The following is a 26,455-nucleotide window of genomic DNA, read 5'->3' as shown; positions in this document are numbered from 1 at the left end:
GGATTAAAAATTTTGAAAATAAAAAAAAAATCGAAAATAGCAAAAAAAAGTTATAAAAATAAATTCGAATCTGAAAATGATTCGAATCTATAAAAAATATTTTTTTATTTTATTATTTTTTTTTTTAAATGCCCAAAAAGAAAATTTTCATTTTTCAAATTTTTAAAAGAAAAATTGAAAAATAAAATAATTCGGAAACAAAATTAAAAAAAAGTGATAAAAATTTTCAAATATGAAAACATATAATCAGAAACTATAAAAAATAATTTATTATTATTATTATTATTATTTATTTTTTATAGTTTCTGATTATATGTTTTCAGATTCGAAATATTTATAACTTTTTAGAATTTTTTTCGATTTTTCGATTTTTTCAATTTTTTTTATAATCCAAAAAAATGAAAATTTTCTTTTTTGGAATTAATTTTTCAGTTTTTAGAAATTTTAAAAATCTTTTTAAGTTTTTAGATAATTTTTTTATATTCAATCAGTACCAAATATAATTAAATGTGTTAGTAACTTCATTGATTGAGCCACTAGCCCAGTGGTAAAGTACCTTGTTATTTGATACAAATAACCCGGGTTTGAACCCAGCGGTTGACTTTATTTTATTTTTACAAATCATGTAAAACGACGTCGTTTCATCTCATTTCAAAACGACGTCGTTTCACTTAACACCAACATTTAACGATGTCATTTTTTCTGTTAAATTTTCTAACGGTGTGCTAAATTGGCAAGTCAACGAAAACATTGTTAATTAATTCTAAAGTCAATCAAAAGTTTGTGTTTTGTTTGACCAGTCCATATGTCCAAATTTCTTTTGACAATTCCTGAAAAGTTCAGTGTTTTTTTGGCCGATTTCCCAAATAAAATTAACGAATAAAATGTCCAACCTTACTATACCAACTAATTTTAAACATGATTTGACTGTAACACAATTTTAGGCAGGATACTCCAAACTAGAGATTTTTAAATAGGCTCAGCCTAACAGAGTTAACCTTGACTATTTATCAACCATAACTCTAATTTTTGTGATATGGCTAAAGTAATATTGAACATAATTAATCCATGAATCTATGGGATTAAGTTTTCCCCCCTTTGGTTTTTACTCTACACTATTTTTATATAATATTTAAATATATTTAAAATCTATTCTGTTATGCAAAATTAAAATTTCCTGTCAAAATCGCAAATCGGTTCTTTTACATTAAAAAGCAAAACCACAAACTTAATTTTTAACTAAAACCACAAATAACCACAAAATGAGCTTTTCCGTTAGAAATATATTTTCTCGCCAAAGTTGAAAAATCGAAATTTTTGCCAAAATTTAAAATAAAGTTTTCTCGCCAAAATTAAATTTGAGTTTTCTCCCAAAACCAAAAATTAACTTTCTCGTCAAATCAGAAAAAAATAAAATGTTCCCAAATTAATCTTAAATCGAGTTTTTCTGTCTAAACGAAAAATCAAGTTTACAACCAAAACTAAAAAAAAAATCAAATTTTCCTGCTAAAACTGGAAAATCTAGTATTCTAGCCTAAATTAGTTTTTCCGTCAAAGTGTAAAAATCGAGTTTTCATGACAAACCTGTAAAATTGGAATTTCCTGCCAAAACATATTTTCTCGTCAATATTGCAAAACTGATTTTTTTTGTCCAATCGCGAAATTGAGTTTTCTGCCAAAGTGATTTTTTCGACAAAACAATTTTTTTGGTCAAAATTTCATAATTGAGTCTTTCTACCAAAAATGTAAAATTGAGTTGTTTGATTAAAAGAGTTTTTTTGTCAAAACAGCCAAAACGACTTTTTGCCACTCGTAAAATTAAGTTTTTCCACCGAAACCGTATTATCAAGTTTCCGGAAAAATGCTAGACTAGCCAACTTTTCTTGTCAACCGCAAAATCGAGTTTTATATCGGCAAAATGAAATTTTCACCAAAACTGTAAAATTATTATCTAAATCACAAGCTAATATTATTTACTTGAATTTAGAAAATACAATGAAATGGATTAGGGAAATATGGAATCATAACCATTGTAGGAATTAAACCAAGTATATACACATAACAAAAGAAGGGCTATGATATTTGTATAATAATTGCCATATTGTCCTTGACATGCATTTTTCTGATTTTTTATTTTTTTTTCATTTTTTACTCTTCTCACAAACATGTTTTCCCTTTCTATTTTTAATTGCTTTTAATTTCTGTTAAAGCAACTATTGAACTTTGTAGTTAACATGATAAAAACATAGATTTTCTTTTACATATAGTATGTTTTGAAAATTTCAAAACAAACATATATTTTGTAAATTTTATATCATATTCTATAATCACGATTGTAAATCTATACTATTTTACACACATGTATAGTATAGTCAGAAACATAGCATAGTACAATCTCTTTTTTCCTCTGCATCCCTCCCTCCCTTCCACTATTTTTCTTTCTCCCTCCTCTACCACCATAGCCCCGCCATTTTCTCCTTCTCTGCATGTTTCTTTGTCTATTCCCTCTCTTTCTCCCTCCCTCATTTACCACCATAGCCACCACCACTTATTCCCATGTTCCTTTGTTTATTACATCCCTCCATTCCCCTCTTTCTCTCTATCTCCTTCCTCTACCATAGCCACCACCACTTTCTCATTCTCCTCTACTCCATCCCTCACCACTTTCTCTCTCTCTCTCCCCCTCCCTCCCTCTATTCGCATCTCCATCATCTTTTATCTATTCGGCATCACATTTTCTTCTATCTATTTGACATCTTCCCTCTCTCTCCCTTCCATCCGTTTTTTCTCTTTCTCTTTCCATCGTGTAAACTTCTCTAATTTTCTTCATAATCCCTATCTCATATCATGCGTCATATGTTCTATACTATTTTAAATTACAGTATAGTACAATACATTTCTTTTTCTCTTATTTTGCAATTTATATCTCTTTCTCTGTCTCATGATTCTTGTTACTCAATATTTGATCAGTTACACTGTTTTGTTCTCCAACACCGTCGCCACTCATCATTTTTCTCTAAGAAAATTTTAGAGAATTTCATATATACAAAGTTTGTGGGTGTGTCGAGTATTCCATACCATAACATGTATAGCATAGTCACGTAATGGATAAGAGTTTGGGTTTAGGGTTTATGATTAGGGTTTGGGTTTAGGGTATACAGTTTGGGTATATGGTTTGGGTTTAGGGTATATGGTTTGGGTTTAGGGTTTAGGGTATATGGTTTGGGTTTAGTGTTTGGGTTTAGGGTATATGGTTTGGGTTTAGGGTTTGGGTTTAGGGTTTATGATATATGGTTTGGGTTTAAGGTTTGGGTTGCCAAAACATATTTTCTCGTCAATATTGCAAAACTGATTTTTTTTGTCCAATCGCGAAATTGAGTTTCCTGCCAAAGTGATTTTTTCGACAAAACAATTTTTTTGGTCAAAATTTCATAATTGAGTCTTTCTACCAAAAATGTAAAATTGAGTTGTTTGATTAAAAGAGTTTTTTTGTCAAAACAGCCAAAACGACTTTTTGCCACTCGTAAAATTAAGTTTTTCCACCGAAACCGTATTATCAAGTTTCCGGAAAAATGCTAGACTAGCCAACTTTTCTTGTCAACCGCAAAATCGAGTTTTATATCGGCAAAATGAAAATTTCACCAAAACTGTAAAATTATTATCTAAATCACAAGCTAATATTATTTACTTGAATTTAGAAAATACAATGAAATGGATTAGGGAAATATGGAATCATAACCATTGTAGGAATTAAACCAAGTATATACACATAACAAAAGAAGGGCTATGATATTTGTATAATAATTGCCATATTGTCCTTGACATGCATTTTTTCTGATTTTTTTTTTTTTCATTTTTTACTCTTCTCACAAACATGTTTTCCCTTTCTATTTTTTAATTGTTTTTAATTTCTGTTAAAGCAACTATTGAACTTTGTAGTTAACATGATAAAAACATAGATTTTCTTTTACATATAGTATGTTTTGAAAATTTCAAAACAAACATATATTTTGTAAATTTTATATCATATTCTATAATCACGATTGTAGATCTATACTATTTTACACACATGTATAGTATAGTCAGAAACATAGCATAGTACAATCTCTTTTTTCCTCTGCATCCCTCCCTCCCTTCCACTATTTTTCTTTCTCCCTCCTCTACCACCATAGCCCCGCCATTTTCTCCTTCTCTGCATGTTTCTTTGTCTATTCCCTCTCTTTCTCCCTCCCTCATTTACCACCATAGCCACCACCACTTATTCCCATGTTCCTTTGTTTATTACATCCCTCCATTCCCCTCTTTCTCTCTATCTCCTTCCTCTACCATAGCCACCACCACTTTCTCATTCTCCTCTACTCCATCCCTCACCACTTTCTCTCTCTCTCCCCCTCCCTCCCTCTATTCGCATCTCCATCATCTTTTATCTATTCGGCATCCCATTTTCTTCTATCTATTTGACATCTTCCCTCTCTCTCCCTTCCATCCGTTTTTTCTCTTTCTCTTTCCATCGTGTAAACTTCTCTAATTTTCTTCATAATCCCTATCTCATATCATGCGTCATATGTTCTATACTATTTTAAATTACAGTATAGTACAATACATTTCTTTTTCTCTTATTTTGCAATTTATATCTCTTTCTCTGTCTCATGATTCTTGTTACTCAATATTTGATCAGTTACACTGTTTTGTTCTCCAACACCGTCGCCACTCATCATTTTTCTCTAAGAAAATTTTAGAGAATTTCATATATACAAAGTTTGTGGGTGTGTCGAGTATTCCATACCATAACATGTATAGCATAGTCACGTAATGGATAAGAGTTTGGGTTTAGGGTTTATGATTAGGGTTTGGGTTTAGGGTATACAGTTTGGGTATATGGTTTGGGTTTAGGGTATATGGTTTGGGTTTAGGGTTTAGGGTATATGGTTTGGGTTTAGTGTTTGGGTTTAGGGTATATGGTTTGGGTTTAGGGTTTGGATTTAGGGTTTATGATATATGGTTTGGGTTTAAGGTTTGGGTTGCCAAAACATATTTTCTCGTCAATATTGCAAAACTGATTTTTTTTGTCCAATCGCGAAATTGAGTTTCCTGCCAAAGTGATTTTTTCGAAAAAACAATTTTTTTGGTCAAAATTTCATAATTGAGTCTTTCTACCAAAAATGTAAAATTGAGTTGTTTGATTAAAAGAGTTTTTTTGTCAAAACAGCCAAAACGACTTTTTGCCACTCGTAAAATTAAGTTTTTCCACCGAAACCGTATTATCAAGTTTCCGGAAAAATGCTAGACTAGCCAACTTTTCTTGTCAACCGCAAAATCGAGTTTTATATCGGCAAAATGAAATTTTCACCAAAACTGTAAAATTATTATCTAAATCACAAGCTAATATTATTTACTTGAATTTAGAAAATACAATGAAATGGATTAGGGAAATATGGAATCATAACCATTGTAGGAATTAAACCAAGTATATACACATAACAAAAGAAGGGCTATGATATTTGTATAATAATTGCCATATTGTCCTTGACATGCATTTTTCTGATTTTTTATTTTTTTTTTCATTTTTTACTCTTCTCACAAATATGTTTTCCCTTTCTATTTTTTAATTGCTTTTAATTTCTGTTAAAGCAACTATTGAACTTTGTAGTTAACATGATAAAAACATAGATTTTCTTTTACATATAGTATGTTTTGAAAATTTCAAAACAAACATATATTTTGTAAATTTTATATCATATTCTATAATCACGATTGTAAATCTATACTATTTTACACACATGTATAGTATAGTCAGAAACATAGCATAGTACAATCTCTTTTTTCCTCTGCATCCCTCCCTCCCTTCCACTATTTTTCTTTCTCCCTCCTCTACCACCATAGCCCCGCCATTTTCTCCTTCTCTGCATGTTTCTTTGTCTATTCCCTCTCTTTCTCCCTCCCTCATTTACCACCATAGCCACCACCACTTATTCCCATGTTCCTTTGTTTATTACATCCCTCCATTCCCCTCTTTCTCTCTATCTCCTTCCTCTACCATAGCCACCACCACTTTCTCATTCTCCTCTACTCCATCCCTCACCACTTTCTCTCTCTCTCTCCCCCTCCCTCCCTCTATTCGCATCTCCATCATCTTTTATCTATTCGGCATCCCATTTTCTTCTATCTATTTGACATCTTCCCTCTCTCTCCCTTCCATCCGTTTTTTCTCTTTCTCTTTCCATCGTGTAAACTTCTCTAATTTTCTTCATAATCCCTATCTCATATCATGCGTCATATGTTCTATACTATTTTAAATTACAGTATAGTACAATACATTTCTTTTTCTCTTATTTTGCAATTTATATCTCTTTCTCTGTCTCATGATTCTTGTTACTCAATATTTGATCAGTTACACTGTTTTGTTCTCCAACACCGTCGCCACTCATCATTTTTCTCTAAGAAAATTTTAGAGAATTTCATATATACAAAGTTTGTGGGTGTGTCGAGTATTCCATACCATAACATGTATAGCATAGTCACGTAATGGATAAGAATTTGGGTTTAGGGTTTATGATTAGGGTTTGGGTTTAGGGTATACAGTTTGGGTATATGGTTTGGGTTTAGGGTATATGGTTTGGGTTTAGGGTTTAGGGTATATGGTTTGGGTTTAGTGTTTGGGTTTAGGGTATATGGTTTGGGTTTAGGGTTTGGGTTTAGGGTTTATGATATATGGTTTGGGTTTAAGGTTTGGGTTTAGGGTATATGGTTTGGGTTTAGGGTTTAGTGTATATGGTTTGGGTTTACGGTTTAGTGTATATGGTTTGGATTTAGTGTTTGGGTTTAGGGTATATGGTTTGGGTTTAGGGTTTGAGTTTAGGATATATGGTTTGGATTTATGGTATATGGTTTGGGTTTAGGGTTTAGGGTATATGGTTTGGATTTAGAGTATTTGGTTTGGGTTTAGGATTTGAGTTTAGAATATATGGTGTGGGTATATAATTTGGTTTAGGATAAAAGGTACTCTATACAAACCCTTAATCTTTTTCAGCTTTCTTATTTTTTTTATCTTATTCATAATGGTTGTTGTTATAAATTAATTGTTCTGTACTATATATTTGACAAACATAGTATAGTAGGATATCAATCGTTGCATTAATCAAATCTCACGCGCGAGAAAGGAGAACGTGGTCCATTTCTACATCAAATTGACACAGGTTTTCATGAATGGCTATATTTTTAATTGTCAGTGTTTATATGATTATTGAGCAAATTGACCCGATGGATTAACTATGGCTACAATAGGATTGGGTTGGGTCTATATCTTATATGGTCGGGTTGAGCTTAAAACCCCTATATAACATCCCTACTCCTAGCTATATAGACTTTTCTAATTCTTGCAACGATTTTATCCACAAGTGTTCAAATGTTAGGGCTCTTAGTTGTTTAATGATCGATCCAAAGTGTACTGACATGATCTGACATGATCTAACATGATCGTATCTATATTATGTAAAAATGGCATTTATTCTTTAATATTTAGAACAACTCCTTCGAGATGAAAGATAGAAAAATGTCATATGTATTTACAATGAATATATCTATTTCTAGCTCCAACAACAAAAAAGGTTAATAATCAATATAATCATTACTGGATCCGAGAAGTCACACTGATAAATGTATCTTCGGGGCAAGGAATGGTCAAGCCACCTGGGTGATCAAAACCAAACTCTTCCTCGAATTTACTAAGAAGAGCCTGAAATGAAGGCTGACTCAAGTATGCGATCGGCACCACATATCTTGTCTTCTGACTCTCTCCTACGTACACCGCAAGAAACCCTTTTTGCACCACCGAATCTGTCCTCTTGCTCATAGAAGCTGCTGCGGTATAGAGGCCAATAATCTTCTTCGCACAAAGTAGACTTCTTCTCATCAACGCCATCTCTTTTTAGTTAAGTTTGAATCTCTTTTGATGCTCCCTGAACCTGAATATGTATCAAAAGATTCAAGCTGTTGGATAACTTGCTTGTTGTTTGTGGATGATATAAAGAAAGGGGTATGTGTATATATAGAAAGATCAATGATGAGTTTAGACCTTCTTTGAAAAATCCTTGGAAGTTGTGGTCTACGATTGTGGGACAGCCTAGAAGGCTAGAACATGGTTCTGTCTTACCATCTCTAAAATATGTATTAATGCAATTTGTCTACTTGGATAATCTCCATATCAACACAAGGGCCAAGACTCGTTTTCGGAATGTTTTTGAGATTTTCTCCAAGATAATCTTCTTTTTACTTAAAATTTTCATGTGTGATCTTATTTGTAAAGAACAACTTAAACGGTGACATAGACTTGTTGTTCTGTTGGTGAGGAACTTAGGTCCCCACTTTTAGTTCTTATTAAATCCACTTAGACCACAGAAATTAGATAATAGGACAAATAACCAACCATAGAACGTGAAAGAGAGAACCTTGCTGGTGTTTGTTATCGACAATGATATATGTATCATCTAAACTTTTTGAGAAAACAAGCCCTTGTGACTCATTTATCATGAAGACAAATTGCATTAATGCATCTTTACCATAATTAAGACAAAACCATGTGATTTGCTCTAGTCTGTCCCAATATTGAAGACCACAAGTTTCAAAGTTTTTTTGTGAGAGATTTCAACTCATTCATTTATCTGTCTATCTATATATATATATATACACATGAGCTCTTCTTTCTATCATCAACCAAAAACAAGCAATCCAGTAACCTTAACCCTTTCATACATTTTCAAGAGAATTCAAACTTTCAGAAAAAAATGGCTTTGGTGAGAAGTCTATTTGGAGCAAAGAAGATTTTTGGCCGCTCTGTATCAGCAACAGCTTCTACTAGCAAAAGAGCAGCCTCAGCGGCACCAAAAGGGTTTCTTGCGGTGTATGCAGGAGAGAACCAGAAGAAGAGATATGTGGTGTCAGTCTCATACTTGAGCCAGCCTTCGTTTCAAGCTCTTCTTAGTAAATCTGAAGAAGAGTTTGGGTTTGATCATCCAATGGGTGGCTTAACCATCCCTTGTCCTGAGGACACTTTCATAAATGTGACTTCTAGGCTTCAATGATGATTATCCAACATATTGTTCATCTAGTTAGAGATAGACTTGTTCCTTGTAAATAGATGAATTTTTTTTTCTCTTGTTCTTGAAAGAGTTGTTCTATAACTTTTTGAAAGTGAATGCCATAGACACAATTCACTAAAGAATCTAAATACTCGATCCTTTTCAATGTGATCTTATTTGATCATTACTTTATTTGGCGTGCCTACGCATTCAACTTACATAATTTGGATTTTTCCCCTTTCAATGACATGTTCTTTTATTTTTGAAAATATGAAAGAACCTCACCAGATAATAATTACAAAGCATGAAGAACAAAACCATGTAGCTTGTCCTACAGTCAATCCAGATTAACACATCTGAAACACCGACCTATGTGAAACTCTGCTCTTTGTACATCTCAAATCTGTAATGACGTCTTTCAGCTCCAACGTAACGATCTTGTCATCAAACAGAGTTAATCTTTGTAAATGAATAGACACTTTTTCTTACTTTTACTTTTACAGAGTTTGCTGCATAGTATACGAAATTTAATGTTAAATCGGTATTTGATCATACAAAACATTAACAATTTTTTTCACATAATCAGCAGATTTCGTTTGTCAATCGGGTTGTAGTGTGATTTGTTAACTGAATTATTATTCTGTCTTTACTTCTAGCGTTTGTCGCTCATGTGCTCCAGTGAATCCACAACACTCTGCCGATCGAGCCATACCAAAGCTGTAAACATCTGTCTTAAACTGAGGTGTCCTCTGCAAATAAGTGATCTTTGGGGTAATTTGATTTTATGCAGTGAGATCACTGAGATGGTATTCTTCAGATAAAAATCTAATTTGTCTTAAGACAAAAATGTATGTGGAGGTAAAACATCCTCCTAAGTCCTACCCATACATTTGTTTGTGTCTATCGAAAACAAGGGCATATATGGGTCTCATAACTTTCCCGTGCTACTAGGAGGAAAGTTATGAGAATGCATGTATGCAGTGGCGGAGGTAGAACAAAAGTTTACCGGGATCATATATATAATAACTTTGTAATTTGGTTAGGGGTCAAACCATTGGAAAGGTAGATAAATTATCAATTTAGGCCACAATTACATGCTTATGTTGAATCATTTCAAGAATTGATGGGGGTCAGTTGACCCCCCTGCTGCTTCATTGGCTCCGCCACTGCATGTATGCATTCTATTATGATGATTTGCATGTATGCATGTATGTATACATATATGTATGCATATATGTATGCAGTTATGAGAATACATGCATGTATGCATGAATGCATGATAGATAGACAAGTATGCATGTAAAGAATGATGGACATTTTATTAGAAAACATGTTGCAATTTGTATAATTAAAAACCATTATCCTCACAAAGAAATATGGGATACACATTTAACCTCTTGAATAACTCTCTTCAACCAAGAAAGAGGAAAAAAGTTAACATGTTTACATTGAATAATTCTATCTCTAACTATAATGTGAGTTTTTTTCTTTTTCTGGAACATCATTATTGAAACCGGGATGTCACATTGATGAAGGTATCTTCAGGACAAGGAATCGTTAAACCACCCATTGGATGAGCAAATCCAAACTCTTCTTCAGATTTACCGAGTAGAGCTTGAAAAGAAGGCTGGCTTAGATATGAGACTGGCACCAAATATCTCTTCTTCTGGACCTGGTCTTCACCAACGTACACCGCAAGAAACCCCTTTGGCACTGAAACTGTCTTTTTGCTTGTAGCTGCTACAGAAAGGCCAATAATCCTCTTTGCACCCAAGAGACCTCTGAGCAAAGCCATTTCTTGTGTCTGGAAAATTGAAATTTGAAGCTTTTGAAAAATGGTTAGACACTCAGATTCAAGGTTTGGATTGCTTTAGCTACTTGGTGATTTGAAAAGTTTGTTCTATCTCTGGATGTGTAAATATATTGATGGACTGACAACCACCCTGGAACCATTAAAAGTATGGGACATACACAAAGAGAGTTTCACATGGTTTTGTCTTCTAGAGATGATATATGACAAGAAATGAAACCTAGCGAGATTTATGTGTTTGTTTTCTCATGTTTATGAATAAATATGACAAGAAAATGAGGGTACTCAACTTTTTTACGTATGACTGTCCTGTGTGATCCTAGTTGTTGATATAATCAAAGAACATCTTAGCCTGTGACAGAGACTTGTTGTTCTGTTGTCGAGAAACTTTGGATCCCCACTTTGAGTTCTTATTAATTAAGTCTATATAGACCACAGGTCCACAGAGATGAGGGAATATGATCACCGCAGAACATGAAGAACAGAAACTTGCTAGTCTTTATTATTGACAATAGCATGTCTTATCTATATAACATTGAGAAAACAAGCCCTTGTGAATTGCATTTAATATTAAGTTTATTGTCCTACATTCAATTAATATTCTCATCAAAGCAATTTGCATTAAACTAAAACAGAGCCATGTGAAACTTTGCTCTAGTCTGTCCTACACTTTAAACCACAAGTTTCAAGGACTTTTCAGAGAGTTTTTATTTCATTCATTGATCTTTCTATATATATATACACGCCATGACCCATTTTTTCTATCATCAAGACATCAACCAACAAACAAGAAATATATCCAAGAACTTGAATCTTTTCATAACATCTTCAGAAGCTTCAAAAGCATTCAAACTTTCAGACAAAAAAAAATATATAGAATGGCTTTCGTAAGAAATCTATTGGGAGCAAACAAGATTCTTGGACGCTATGTAACAGCAGCAGCCGATACAAGCAAAAGGGCAACCTCGGCTGCGCCAAAAGGGTTTCTTGCGGTGTACGTAGGAGAGGGCCAGAAGAAGAGATATGTGGTGCCGATCTCGTACTTGAGCCAGCCTTCGTTTCAAGCTCTTCTCAATAAATCCGAGGAAGAGTTTGGATATGATCATCCATTGGGTGGCTTAACCATCCCTTGTCCTGAAGATACTTTCATTAGTGTGACGTCTCGGTTTCAGTGACGATGTTCCAAAAGTAGAAAAAAACGGAAGTTAGTTATAGAGATATAATCATCCAATGTAAATATGTTAACGTTTTACAATGTGAAAGAGTTATTCAATGTTGAATGAATGTGCAACCAAGCAAAACACAAACAATGAAAAGCTAACGATCGAGCCTTCTATTTTTTTTTCTCTTTGGATTCGTTATATCTAAAGATGGTTTAAATTGCTTAAGTTCTCTCCCGCAATTGTAACTCTCTTCTCAAATCGATTTCCCGAACAGAATTTACATGAAAAAATGCTAGAAACAGATTTATCTCTGTTTTTACAGGTTTCATTCTCTTACGTACAGTACAATCCACCATGATTATGCTTTCTTCAAACCCTAATCGTTTTCTTACGTATGGTACAATGGTTTTATTAACTCTTTCTTGATTCTTTTTGCTTTCTTCTAAATCTTTTGAACCATGCTCCATGCAGACCAATTTTTTCGCTCGTGTTAGTGTTTTGCGGGAGGACCAGAAACGATTCAGACCGGAATAAATATTTTCGGTTATGATAAATTGAGTTCAAACCAGGTTATACACTCATAGTGGAACAGGGTGAAAACAGAAAAGTAGCAAAACTGGAGGGCAAATCTTGAGAAGGGAGCAAAAATATTCCGGATTGACGTTCGGGATTTTGAACCCGACGTGAATCGAACACGCAACCTTCTGATCTGGAGTCAGACGCGCTACCATTGCGCCACGGATCCGGATGTTTAACGTCTTCACTTAAATATATATGACCTTAATTTCGTATAATTTACAGTTCTACAAAATACTAGTCCTTGGATGAAAACAGCCGGAGCGCCGCCGCAGCATAGTAATGACTCCACCGCCAACTTTTACTGGACTTCATCCGCAAGCATAGGTTGTTCGCATTTACTTAAAAAGGTTTCGTCTATTTACAAGAAAGTGGCTATTACCATTAAGTTGGTTCATAGATTTACTAGAAACCTGAAAATTCTCAGTTAATTTGGTTCCTCTTAGATCTCTTTTGTTGAGCATTTTGCAGCCATTGATTTGATCTTTGCTATGACCATTAAGTTCTTTCCATAGTTTATGATATATTTGATTCCTTTTTTAGATCTTTATTTCTAGAGATATGGATATGAATATGATGAACGTTCATTGAGCATTTTGCAACAACTGATCTGTTTTTCTCGTAGCAGAATTCAGAGCGGGAACCACCAAGAATCAAATCAATGTGAAGCGTAACTTGCATGCAGCTTCTCAAGCGTAACTTGCATGCAGCTTCTCAAGCGTAACTTGCATGCAGCTTTCCAAGAATCAAATCAATGTGATCTACTTACTATATTTGTAACTAACTTGTGTTATTGCGTTTTCTCGGTTTTGGCGGGAAATTGCGTTTTTCCGTTTTTGGTAAGAAATTTTGTTTTCTCGGTTTTAGTGGAAAAGTGTGTTTTCTGGTTTTGGCGAGAACTTGTATTTTCCTGTTTTGATGGGATATTGTGTTTTCCAGATTTTAACGAGAAAATGTGTTTTCCGGTTTTGGCGAAAAATTGCACTTTTCGGTTTTGGTGGGAAATTGTGTTTTTTCGATTTTGACGAGAAATTGTGTTTTCCGGTTTTGACAGGAAATTGCGTTTTTCGGTTTTGGCGGGATTTTTTTTTTTGGTTTGGCGGGGAATTACGTTTTCAGTTTTAGCCGGAAATTTGCGTTTTCTTGGTTTAGACGAGAAATTGCATTTTTCAGTTGACGAGAATTTTTTTTTGTTCGACAAAAAAGTTATCAATTTTTTGGTAAATACTCACCTTCGCCCAAATGTTCTATGAAGACTCACCCTCATTTGAATGAGAATTTGAGATGAGTTTTCATAAATGCAGCTGGATGATCTACCTTGATGTAGCATTTTAATGTATAAAACGAACATCAATTTGCATATTCACCTACATGGATCACCCGGGTTAGCAAACGAACAGCACTTTACTATATTTGTAATTAACTTGTGTGTGAATATGTCTCTAAGCCTTGGCATGTTATGCTATGTGTAAGAGTTTTAGAACAGAGGATCTGGCACGGCTAACTGGCTAAGCATTAACTAGTTACAGTTCAAAGAAATCAGAAAAAGATGAGTTATCACTCTACCGTGAATCCTACAAATACACTTTACTACTCCCTCTGTTCCACAAAGATACTTGTTTAGCTTTTCCACACGCTTTTAAAATAAATATGCAATATCAAAAATAACCATTTTCTCATATCAAAATTTTAAAAGAGTTAATTTATTATAGCTGGTAACTATTCTTAATTAGTATAGGTAAAACAAGTAAACAAGCAAAAAGTTGTATTTGAAACATAAAACTACTATCTTTGTGAAACAGATAAATTTTTCAAAACTAATATATTTGTGAAACGGAAGGAATATTAAGTTTCACATTATAATATTCTCATGTTGTTTCAAGAAGGGTTTTGAGGTTTGAAAGTTTAAGGAATGTAAGTTTTCTTAAATCCTGAAAGTGGGTTTACAACACAAATCAAAATCTGTTGGACAATAATGCACTTCCGGTTTTTCTTGTTGATGATTATAATATAAACTAGATCATAATCTGCCCAACAAAACGGATCTTTGTTTTTATTATATATATAAATATTTTAAAAAATTACAATCTAATGGTTCCAATTTTACTAATTAAGTAAACTGTTCAGTAACTGTATTGTGTAACAGGGACGTCGGTGACATTTTGTGAACCGTAAACACTTAAGTAATAGTTTTACAAAGTTATATACCTTTAAACAATTTAGTCATATTTTTGAATTAATTCATATGTTAACCTATTGCTTTTTTGTTTATCTTTTTGAAAATTATTTTTTACAGTATTTTTCTATGAATTATTATTAATTTTATTATATTTTGTTTTCTTAAAAATTTTATGCAGCAAATTAATATATACTATATATTACAGCTTATGTTTTTATTTTCACCGCAAAGAAACAACAACCATAAATTGCAAAAAATATTGTAGTTCACTTTATTTTATATAAAAATTAATATGTCAATTATTTTAAAAATTATGTTAGATTATTTTATATAAAAATGAATAAAAATCTAAATTGGAATGTTAATTAGATTTGTAGAGAATCACAGTAGATTAGTTTTTTTACATGTAATTATTTCTGAAAATTATGATTTCAAATCAATTAAGTATAACTGAGTATATTCCTTTTTCATATCAGAAAACATCTATATTAATAAATTAAGTGATTTTTATTTCTTTCTCATTATAATTAATTAATTTTAATATCTAATCTATTAATTTAGGGATTATCTACTATTTGAAGTTCTCATTTAAATTTTGGACTCTTTCATAGTTGTTGCTAGAATATATTATGCCTCCTATACAATGCAACCTACCAACTTAAATTAACCAAATCTTAACCAACATAGATTAGTTAAATGTAACCAGTAACACTTTTATAATATTTTTGGTTAATCTCTTAATATAATTAGATCACTAGATCTTGACCCGCCCAATCGGGCGGGTATTTATTTTATGTTTTTATTTTTTTATTTATAAATGATGTGGGCGGGTATTTATTTTATGTTTTTAGTTTTTTATTTATAAATGATATATTTGTAATATTTAAACATAAATTCAGATTGAAAATTAACGGTTGTAGTTATAATAAAAATTAAAAGTTTAAAAAAATATTTTGATATAAATTTTAAATTCCTAATTAAAATAATATAGAAATGGGTCATAATTTTTTCCAATTCTAAAATCTTAGCATTCTTAATAACAAATAAAATAATTTATAAATACATAAAAGATATAAACATATTTGAAATTAAAATAAATTTGTTAAAAAAATATCTTACGCCATTGTTATTTATTTCTATAGTTTAACCCGTGGCCGTATAAATATTTGCTTTCACTTCAATTTTTCTTTGTTCTAATATATATATATATATTATATATATATATATATATATATAACATTTTAAAACAAAATTGTTAGCATAACATTTTAAAACAAAAATTTTATTTATTACTTTAAATAATTATATTATGTGAATTTAATCGTCTATTATATCAGAGTGTATCATATAAAAATCTAATATTTATAACTAATTGGACTTATATTATAAAAGTGTTATACTAACAATTTATAAATAAAATATTTTATATTTTATTTATATGATATATAAATTGATTTTGATGTGCGATTTTTATTTAATTATTTTTATTAATAAAAAATATTAAATGTTAACAAAAAATCTATAAGGAAATTTATTTTGGTTAAGATTCATTCTATTAAACAAATCTATTATTTAAATTAGGAAAATACATTAAATACTAAATCTATCATTTAAATAAGGAAAAGACAAAATTCTCTACTATCTTTGTTAACAAACAAATTTTTTTTTTTTAAGATTCCTATCCCTATTACCAAAAAGAAGCTTAAAGTACTTCTACTTTAATAAGATAGATATAAAACTGAACCACTCTTAAATCAACGAGTTCCATATCATTCCAAACATAAGAGAAAAAATATCCGACTCATTTACAATGTAAGCATACAAAGACCGTGTATGCTTATGCTCATTGATCTTCCAAAAACCAAATAATTGTGGCATAGACCAACATAGGCTCATGTTCGTAATACTAACTTTACTTCCATATATTTACTCTTCACCTACATCATATCACAACATACACAGTTATGCAAAAACATGATTTTTTTGTTCAAACAACTAAATAATGGTGGCATATGGTCAGTAGATTTTTTAAATATGTTTTTTATATATTAAATTTTACGAGACTATGTGTATAAGTTTTTTTTTGAAAAAATGCATAACTATGTGTATAAGTTAAAAGGTAAAAAGTGTGACAAGGCAAATTATTATACTAAAAATGAAAGAAGATTAAATACAAAACTAATAACAAATACAACACAAATTATAACACTATTAAATTCTATATATATTTACTAAAATATTATATATATGTCTAATATGTATATATATATATATATATATAAAATGTTACACAAAATATATATAATATTATATACACATATTATATATACCATATATTATTAATTGAAATTTGACAAATCAATTTCCGCCCTTTAGGGCGGGTCCTAATCTAGTTTGATTTTAGTGGCAAAATCTACAAATAACAAAGAAATACAAAAAACTAATTAATTTATTATAAATGTAAATGCTAAATGTACAAATAAAAAGAAGTATTTAATCTACTATCTATGTTTCCAAACAATCTTCATTTAATCTCCTATCCTTGTTTCCAAACATTTTAATTTTGTACTTCATCTTTAATAGTATAGATCTTTAATAGTATAGATAGATGCTCCTGCTAAAACTTCAAAACCCATGTTTTTCGCTTAAATAGTAAAAATAAATTCATCAAATTTGCAAAATCGATTTTTTTTCCAGAATCGCAAAATCGATTTTTCCATCAAAATCGTAAAATTGTTTTTTCTGTCAAAACTGTAAATGGGGACATAGTCTTTAATGAGCGCAGTCGTTAATGGATATAGTATTAGTTGTCCACAAACAAGATATGTTCATTTAGGTGCATTCCAATTGAATGTTTGATCATTCGTTCATTTCTCTATGTGAATGTTTGATTTGGAGTTACTGGTCTAGAGGTTAAGGTAGTGGTTATGTTTGATTTTATCATGTCTTGTCTCCCTAATGTTTGGGGTTGTAACATCTGATATTTGTCATCAACAAGCAAGTAGCAACACATGGAGGATGGAGCGGTGTTGAGCATCATATCGATGTTATAAGATTGTTATGCTCATATCTTGTTCGTGATTTTGGTGACTGATTCATGACAGTTAGCTTATGTTTGCTGCAGCAAGGTAATGTTTTCTCTGAAGTAAGACTCGTAAAGGAATTGCTTTTCTCTATGTTTTTGTGTCACGCTTTCGGCTTTTCATGTGATCTTGTGAATCGTTGTTTTGTAGATCAAATCAATGAATAAGATGGTTGAAACACAATCTTGATTCTGATAATCTAAGAGACAAATTATCAGAAACCTAAACAAAGAGATGACAGTGACCAATCTGGACAATAACTCGGCCCAGTCACTCCATGATGTTGCGTCGTTTATCTGAATTTGGTTGAGCTAAACCGTAGATTCATTTTCTGAGGTGCACGGATAATATGTGAAATCAAATTTCTGAAATTTATATCAAACATAACCTTTTTCACAGACAAAAGAAAACATATTTCTTCTTCCAGAAAGCTTCCTTCTTCAGTTGGTAACTTTGAGATCTCGATCTAAAGGATCTCTTGTTTGAGAACAAACTTGTTGAAAGACTATTCAAAGCCGTCGCATGTCTTAGTTCGTCATGGAACTACTAATAGTTATTAAAAGTTCCTTGTGTAACACGATGGGTTGCAGCAAAAGTCCCACTAACATTTGATGGTCCGGACAAGCTATTTCTGGACAATCCCAACATATTCACTGGCATATGTGAAATATTTAAAAAATCAATTTCATATAACTACACAAATCTGGTTTCAAATCCTATATATATTCCATATACTACACGAATAAAAGATTTCAGATAAATTTTTACTCATTTTTCTGGAACTTTCAATTTAAATACATTATTGGTTACTTTGTTTGAGGGTAAATGAATTTCACTGTGCATTCATAAGTCAAAAAATTGTTAATACTGTAATATTAGATATTTCTTCTGCCCCTGCAAAATACTACTCACTAATGAGTAACCTCTCTTTTTTCTCAAAACACTAAAACTAAAAGTCACCTCTCTATGAAGGATAACTTAGGATCATACGTTTCACTAATCTTTTTACGTTTATAATCCTTAACATAGTAAATAAAAAATACATTAAAATCAAAATAACTTTTTGAACTGAAAATCAAAATAATATTCCTAGCTATATATTAAGTTTTCATTTGCTCCCATTATCTCCAACCGTCGTTGACCTTCAGAAGAAGATAAAAAGATCCGTGATAGATTTTAATAATACACAAAATACATAATACATATATAAGCTATACAGAGTAACACAGACAAAACTGCAATTGACGTTTAGAACTCGTTGACTTTCTATTAAGAATCTTTCATAAAACACGTGTATATACAAAGTTACACACACGAGTATAAATATGACAGAACAGAAGATGGATGTACTAGAGAAGTGACGATGATAAACAGGAATAATAGATCCAAAAAGAACATGAAAACAATTAAAAAAAATTTCAATTTCAAAATACAAACATAAAGAGAGAGTATAATTATTCTGGTGAAAATAAATTAAGTCAACGCAAGAAACAGACGAAGATATTCACGAGATGTCGGCCTTCTCATTTAATCTTGTTTTGTCGTAGGAAGAGACATTTCTTTAATTCAGTATACTACATGGCCCGGCGACTTCGCCGACCAATATGTCCTATTATACGTTTATTTTTTTTTCTAATACGTTTTATCTATCTTACTTGTTCTGACGAACCCTAATGCTCCGTTCAATTTAAAAAAAAAAAAATACAAAACAATTGAGCAAGTTTACAATTAATACCAACAATTTTTTGAGTCGAGAGGGATACGTTTCAAAACTAGATTGAGAAATAACCAATTAGCAAATACTTATTCCATTTTAAGTTCCAAAAAATAATACTGATTCCATTTCTATTCATCATTCCATTTTATTCATTTTGTTCAACATTCTAATTATACGATGACTGTAATTGTATTTATTTTGTTCATTTTTAATAAGTATTTTGTTACACATTCTTATTTCATTCAGCTGGTTATTCCCGAAAAAAATATTTATGTAATAGAAAAGAAATGGAAACTAGAAAGGAACTAAAACTGATTTTTAATAAAATAACGAATGGCGAATCTGAATTTCACTACAAAATTTGATACCAATTTTATATTTTTAAAGGATAACAATTTTCATAAATATTTTAAAATTTTGATAAGGTTAAACTAAACCTCTTAAAGCATTTATAAATGTTTAAAATAATTTATAAAGCGCTTATAGAAGTTTATAAACTCAACACCATCCAATTAATATTAAACCCTAAACAATAATTACTAAATTATAAATTCAAATGTTAGAGTATTTTTCTAATTGAATATATTTTGAAAAGTGGTAATTTATTGGGAACTTTAAGCAACTTCTCAATAGTAATGAATTTCATTCATTCATGAATATTTAGAATGTGGAACAAAATAAAAGAAAATACGAATGACTTTTTTTGTTTCATCCTGAAAATACGATGTGGAATTTTTTAAAAAAATAATTCACTGTATTAGTACATATTTTTGATATTCTACGGGTTGATGCATACAAAAAACACAGAATATCAGTTTCAGCTAGGCTTTACCATTACCCGATCTAAAAATTCGAACCGGGCCCGACCCAAGATACATGATTCGGTTCGGGTCTTTTTTTTTTTTAACACTGCATTATCATTAAAGAGGGTGAAAACCCCAGACAGGGCAAAGCCTGAATCGAACAAGGTAGCAAACAAAACAAAGGCAAAGCCAATTCAACAAGCCAGAAAGAAAATAACTAAGAAAGACATAAAGAAGAAGAAGAGAACCACCAGTAGGCAGCATTACAGTAAGCGCTCGCAAGACAGAAACCATAGAGGTTATCTTAGGAGCCAGACACCGAAGATTCCTGATGTAACAGGATCTGGAGCCAGGAAGGACCGCCCGTAGCAACGTAAGAGTTGAAACGATGGTCGTCGGTGACGCTTTGAGCTATCAACTTCGCTGCTCTGTTTCCACTACTTTCCACATGGTCTAGTCTCCATTCCATAAAGGTGTTTAGACCTTGGAGGATCTCATTTACCTTCTGACCAACTTGAGGGTCTAATGAACGATGATAGAAAGCATCCCTGAGCGCAAGTGACGAAGTTTCAAACATCACCTTATCAATTCTCAGGCTTTTCATAGATTCTACTGCCCATTGAAGAGAGGTGAGATCAGTTATCAGGGAATTCTCCAGATTACTAAAAGACCTTCTGCTGTGGAAGACGACCTTACCAGTCGAATCTCTAACAATCCAAGCACCTCCACTGAGCGGGTTCTGAGATACCCAAGAAGAGGATATATTGCATTTAACCCAATTAGACATCGGCTTAGTCCACTTGTTTGAAATTACCCTTGTCGGTACTGCAGAGGGAGTTCTATCATGAGGAGCAGTTTGTAAGTTTCTCCACACTTCAGCTTCCATCTTCGCTTTCTCCCATACCATAGCAGGATCTAACCTCGTGAATTCGAAACAGAAGCTATTTCTAGCTTTCCATATGTGCCACAAAAGCCATGGGAAGATTGCTCCAGCTTCCGGTTGGAGACTATGCTTCTTACTGCAGGCTATCAGATGATGAAGGTTGAGGAAAACAGATCGGGACCACCTACCAGAAGGAGGCATAGGAACCGCTGCTAAAGCCCAAACCTCCTGGGCAAATTTGCATTGGAAGAGAACGTGTCCAATATCTTCGGGACCATCATTACACGATGAACAGGTTGTATCCAGCTGAATGCCTCTTGAACTCAACCTCTCCTTGACTGCTAAAGCTCCAGCTCGAATTCGCCACAGGAAGTGACGAAGCTTAGGAGTCGTCTTCGTTTTCCATATTGCTTGCCAAAGTTGGGTTTCTACCGGTGGAGTCTGCGTCAAAGGAGGAGAGTTTATATCTTCTAACGTGTCCAAAAGAGCATATCCACTCTTTGAAGAATATAAACCGTTCTTCAATAAGCCCCATACGATCTCATCAGGACGATTAACTGATCTCTTCATATCCAAGATCAACTCTGCATCTTTTTGTACAAAAGTATCATAAATAAGTGCTCTGTTCCAAGCTCCCGAGTTGTGGTCAACCAAATCTGCAACTGTCAGTGTTAGATCAATCACAGAATCTTGCCTATACTCTGGAACACGAGGAACTTTGTCCAAAACCCAACGATCCCACCATACTTTCGTGTTGGTACCCGAGCCAACTCTGGTCATTAATCCTTGCTGCAAGAGTCCTCGTCCATGAACAATGCTTCGCCAAGCAAAAGAAGGTCTTGAGCCCAGGCCAGCTTCAAGGAAGGAGGAGTTTTTAAAGTACCGTTGCTTTAGCACTTGCGCTAAGAGTGAATCCGGATTATTCAAAATTCTTGCCGCTTGCTTTGCTAGCAAGGCTTGGTTAAACTTCTCCAAATCTTTGAATCCCAACCCTCTTTTATCTTTCGATTTACAGAGCTTCTCCCATGCAACCCACGCAATATTTTTCCTATTGTTACCACTACTCCACCAAAACTCAATCATGGCACTTCTCAAGCGGGCGCACGTATCTTTTGGTAGACGGAAACATGACATTGCGTAGATGGGAAGCGCTAGACATATAGATTTGAGCAGGATCTCTTTGCCTCCCTGTGATAATGATTTTGCAAACCATCCACTCAGGCGACCTTGAAGCTTCCCTCGCAAGAAACTGAGAAGTTGCATCTTAGAACCGCTAAAACATTCTGGGAGACCCAGATACATGCCATCACCCCCCTCCGCTTCAATTCCTAACACCTCTTTAACCTCTGTTTTAGTTACACCATTAACCTTGCTTCCAAAGATGATAGAGGATTTCTCCGGGTTGATAAGCTGGCCCGAGGCATCACCATACATCTTGAGGCAATTTAGAATCTCAGTAGCCTCCATGACATCAGCTTTGCAAATCAACAAACTGTCATCCGCGAAGAGAAGGTGGTGCACTGAAGGACCTTGTGAACCAATCTGAATGCCATGGAGGTTCCCCTTATCAGCTGCTCTGTTCAAACATCCCACTAGAGCCTCCGCACATAATATAAACAAGAAAGGAGAGAGGGGATCTCCCTGCCGTAAGCCACGCTCTGGTTTGATAAAGCCATGGGAACTTCCATTAAGTAAAACTGAATAAGAGACAGTACTCACGCAGGCCATAATCCAACGTACCCAGACACGATCAAAGCCCATCCTTTCCAATAAAGTCTCTAGAAAGCACCATTCAACCCGATCATACGCTTTCGACATATCAGTTTTAATGGCCATAAACCCCTCCGACACTCTATCGTTCGTTCTAAGCGAATGAATCATCTCGTGGGCAATGATGATATTATCTGAGATTAAGCGCCCTGATACAAAGGCTCCTTGAGTCTCAGAGACCACGTCTGGCAAGAAACGCTCCAAACGGTTACATAAAACCTTGGAGATGATTTTATATTGCACCGAGCATAAGCTGATAGGCCTCATGTCCTTCATACGAGACGGGTTTGAGATCTTTGGGATGAGGCTCAGCTGTGTGTGGTTCCATCCTTCTGGTATGATGGTTGTCTCAAAGAAGTATAAGATCTCTTTCGTGATCGCCGGCCCAACAATGTGCCAATACTTCTGATAAAAGGAGCCTGTAAGCCCATCTTCTCCCGGAGCACTACCACCATCAATACTCATAGCTGCTTTTTTAATCTCCTCAGGTGAAACTGTCGCAGTCAAACTCACATTCATCTCTTCTGTGATGCGAGATGGGAAGTCCGAGAAGAGGGACTCAAGATCATACGGGTTAGAGCTCAAGAACAGTTCCCGAAAGTAGTTAGTAGCAATTTCTCCTTTGGATCCCTCCGAGAAATGCTCATTGCCCCACTCATCGAGTAACATAATGATTCTGTTCTTTACCTTCCTGCCCTTCACCACATTATGGAAATACTTAGTGTTTCGATCTCCATCTCTTAGCCACTCTTCTCTGCATTTTTGTCTCTAGAAAAGCTCCTCATCCCTATAAGCTTCAGCAAGTTGTCGTTTAAGGCTTAACATGATCACCCTAGCAGGATGGAGCTTTGTGATTTCCACTTCATAGGCTGCTTTCAAACGAATGATTCTCTCATGGGAGTTCAGGTCAGAGGCCTTTCTCCATTTGGATATCTCTCGTCTGCAGTTCGTTATACGATCCATCAATGGTATCTGCCCTTCTCTGTCACCCCAACCACCAATTATAGCTTCTTCAAATCCCGGTTTCGAGAACATCCTGTTGTCAAGGTAGAATCTGCCCCTATTGATCTCTCGTTGTTCCAGAGCGAAACCAATCAGTAGGTCGCGATGATCAGAGCCCCACATTCCACCATAGTCAACACTCGATCTTGGGAACAAGTTAAACCATTGGTCATTACCAAAACATCTGTCAAGTCTACACTGAACCCACACACCTTCACGCCATCCATGCCAGGAGAGGACATTGCCAGAGCTTCTCAGTTCTCTAATCTTGCAGAACAGAGCCATATTCCTGAAGCCCCAGAATGTAGAATCCTCCCTTACCACACCACCAAGCTTGTCTTCATTTGACATTAGCTCGTTAAAGTCACCAGTTAGTAGCCAAGCCTCATCTCGTATCACACCGATGGCTACCAATCTATCCCAAACTTCATGTCTTCTTCCTCTTACTGGGTCTCCATAAACACAATATAGGAAAAAAGACATCGATTGACATATCACTTTCATGTCAATAATTCTACTATCTCCCGAAAGAATCTCGATATTGTAGCTATTCTTCCAGAAAACCGCCAAGCCCCCACTTAATCCACGAGGCTCAACAGTGAAAATCTTATCGTAACCCAAACTTTTCTGTAAACTTTCCATGTAACCAAACTTTTGCTTCGTCTCCATCAAGAACATGATATCCGGAAAGAAACGACGACGAACTTCCCGGATGGTTTGAACTGCCTCAGTGCTTCCTGCACCTCGGCAGTTCCAGCTCCACACGCTCATTGGGGTAGCAGCGGCTTCAAATTGGAAGCCACCGAAATAGATGTGGGAGTCAAAAGTTTCTTGGAAGGGGACAATGGAACCGTGTCCGGCTTACGCTTGCCACCAGACTCCATTGGTGGTGTTGTAAGCACTACGGCTGAGGTGTTCCTAGCTGAGCCTCTGCTACCTTGAGCTTTTCGTTTCCAAGATGGAAGGCGACGACGAGCGCTCTTAGAACCACTACTATCCCCGGCAGATGAAGTCTTTGCAGACGAGCCAATCTGAAAACCCGTAGAGATAGGTGGAACCAAATGAGCGGAAGCCTCAGAGCTCTCTGTTTCTGAAACATCGTCCTGATCAGGTAGCACATTGGCAATAGGAAGAGGCTCCGTAGGTCTCAGTCGCTGCAGAGGCCGTGGGCTTTGATCAATCTCTGGGTAATGAAACACGTGGCCTTTCCCTTTATCAAGATCCGCAGTGAATCTCGTAAGCGTAGCCACATGAGTTTGACCTTGATCTTCAATAGCTTGTTGCACACGCATAATCCTTGCCTGTCTCTCTGTAGTGTCCGAGTGAGAGATGTAAAGGAGCGCTGCTTTACGTTCCTGCGGAGGTAGCTCAGGGAACAGGGGAGGGAAGCCAGGAGGCCCTTCCATCGTCGATTTCCTTGTCACAAGTGGGTTGACCTCCGATGAAGATTTCTCACTACACGATGGAGTGGCTACTGTCGGAGGAGTTGGTTTCGGACCCTTTCTGAGCATGGGACATCTGAACTTCTCATGAGTGAGATGGAAACAATGGTAGCATTTCTTATGGATCCTTTCATACTCAAACTTGATAGTCACAGTTGCATCCTTGCTCACAGTAAGCTTTCGAGATTCCTTTGCAGGCTTCTCAGTATCAAACGTAATCAGCGCTCTTATATAGTCCTTGGTGTGTGAGACTTTAGGATCATACGCTATTTCCTCCACATGCCCTATTTCAGAGGCTAGTTTGTACATCGTATCTCCAGTAAAGAATTTGCTCGGAATGTTCTTTATGCGGATCCAGATCGGCGTGAATCTCAGGAAATCAGGTCCCGGGTCTGCAGTCCATCTCTCGAGAACCATTGCCCAATGGTTGTAGGACCAAGGGCGGTCGTTGAGCACAGTCTGTAGATCTTCTTCACGCTGGAAGATGAACTGAAACCTATCTCTGGAGAGAGCAATTCCCCTAACTCTTCCATAGACACGCCACGCCGTTGGCATGTAATCCATCATCTTAGCCATAGGCTGGCACTCTGGGTTCAGCAGTCTCCCTAGCAAGCTGGTTGAGTTCCCATCAAAAACTCGAAAACGTGGACTATCCGGTAGCGTGAGCGGTTCCTCTTCTTCTTCAATCGACATAGCATACAGACTCTGGTGTAGAAGATCTGCCATACTTGATGTCAAAGAGCAACAGCGGTGGAGATTGAGGATCCAAACACCGTCGTTCTTTGGGAGCAAGTCAGAGCAGTTTAGAAAGAATTTGCCCTTAATCGCGCAAAACTGAACACAAATCTTCAATGATTGCATCCTAAATGGAAATAGGATCAATTAACTCGTCAAGAATGAAGAGGAATAGGAAAAAGGAGGGTTTCTTGGGGTCTAAGAAAGGAAAGGGC

The 26,455-nt window shown here is 34.6% G+C and overlaps 5 protein-coding genes and 1 non-coding gene across 6 annotated transcripts; 2 read left to right on the top strand and 4 right to left on the bottom strand.

Annotated features, from left to right (window-relative positions):
• The first annotated feature begins 8,691 nt into the window (after window positions 1-8,691).
• On the top strand, window positions 8,692-9,321 carry LOC108809533 (auxin-responsive protein SAUR21-like). Its single transcript, XM_018581673.2, has one exon. It carries the CDS (start codon window positions 8,784-8,786, stop codon window positions 9,078-9,080), a length of 297 nt encoding a protein of 98 aa, XP_018437175.1. The 5' UTR covers window positions 8,692-8,783; the 3' UTR covers window positions 9,081-9,321.
• Window positions 9,322-10,398: 1,077 nt separating this feature from the next.
• On the bottom strand, window positions 10,399-11,069 carry LOC108810314 (auxin-responsive protein SAUR19). The gene has a single exon (XM_018582434.2). It carries the CDS (start codon window positions 10,870-10,872, stop codon window positions 10,582-10,584), a length of 291 nt encoding a protein of 96 aa, XP_018437936.1. The 5' UTR covers window positions 10,873-11,069; the 3' UTR covers window positions 10,399-10,581.
• A 568-nt stretch (window positions 11,070-11,637) lies between these two features.
• Window positions 11,638-12,167, top strand: LOC108810238 (auxin-responsive protein SAUR20). Its single transcript, XM_018582369.2, has one exon. The coding sequence runs from the start codon at window positions 11,766-11,768 to the stop codon at window positions 12,060-12,062; it is 297 nt and encodes a 98-aa protein (XP_018437871.1). The 5' UTR covers window positions 11,638-11,765; the 3' UTR covers window positions 12,063-12,167.
• Window positions 12,168-12,723: 556 nt separating this feature from the next.
• On the bottom strand, window positions 12,724-12,795 carry TRNAW-CCA (transfer RNA tryptophan (anticodon CCA)). The gene has a single exon. It is a non-coding gene; the product is annotated as a tRNA-Trp (tRNA).
• Window positions 12,796-20,712: 7,917 nt separating this feature from the next.
• Window positions 20,713-23,730, bottom strand: LOC108807989 (uncharacterized). Its single transcript, XM_018580200.1, has one exon. The coding sequence runs from the start codon at window positions 23,728-23,730 to the stop codon at window positions 20,713-20,715; it is 3,018 nt and encodes a 1,005-aa protein (XP_018435702.1).
• A 1,100-nt stretch (window positions 23,731-24,830) lies between these two features.
• On the bottom strand, window positions 24,831-26,231 carry LOC108807987 (uncharacterized). Its single transcript, XM_018580199.1, has one exon. It carries the CDS (start codon window positions 26,229-26,231, stop codon window positions 24,831-24,833), a length of 1,401 nt encoding a protein of 466 aa, XP_018435701.1.
• Between the last annotated feature and the right edge of the window lie 224 nt (window positions 26,232-26,455).

Source organism: Raphanus sativus, chromosome 6, assembly GCF_000801105.2.
Source record: "Raphanus sativus cultivar WK10039 chromosome 6, ASM80110v3, whole genome shotgun sequence".
NCBI lineage: Eukaryota > Viridiplantae > Streptophyta > Magnoliopsida > Brassicales > Brassicaceae > Raphanus > Raphanus sativus.
The sequence above is the reverse complement of the archived record's forward strand: the minus strand, read 5'-3'. Positions and strand labels throughout refer to the sequence as shown.

Coding starts and splice junctions, on each gene's coding strand:
- LOC108809533 (XM_018581673.2), top strand. CDS start 8,784: ATGGCTTTGGTGAGAAGTCTATTTGGAGCAAAGAAGATTTTTGGCCGC.
- LOC108810314 (XM_018582434.2), bottom strand. CDS start 10,872: ATGGCTTTGCTCAGAGGTCTCTTGGGTGCAAAGAGGATTATTGGCCTT.
- LOC108810238 (XM_018582369.2), top strand. CDS start 11,766: ATGGCTTTCGTAAGAAATCTATTGGGAGCAAACAAGATTCTTGGACGC.
- LOC108807987 (XM_018580199.1), bottom strand. CDS start 26,231: ATGGCAGATCTTCTACACCAGAGTCTGTATGCTATGTCGATTGAAGAA.
- LOC108807989 (XM_018580200.1), bottom strand. CDS start 23,730: ATGTTACTCGATGAGTGGGGCAATGAGCATTTCTCGGAGGGATCCAAA.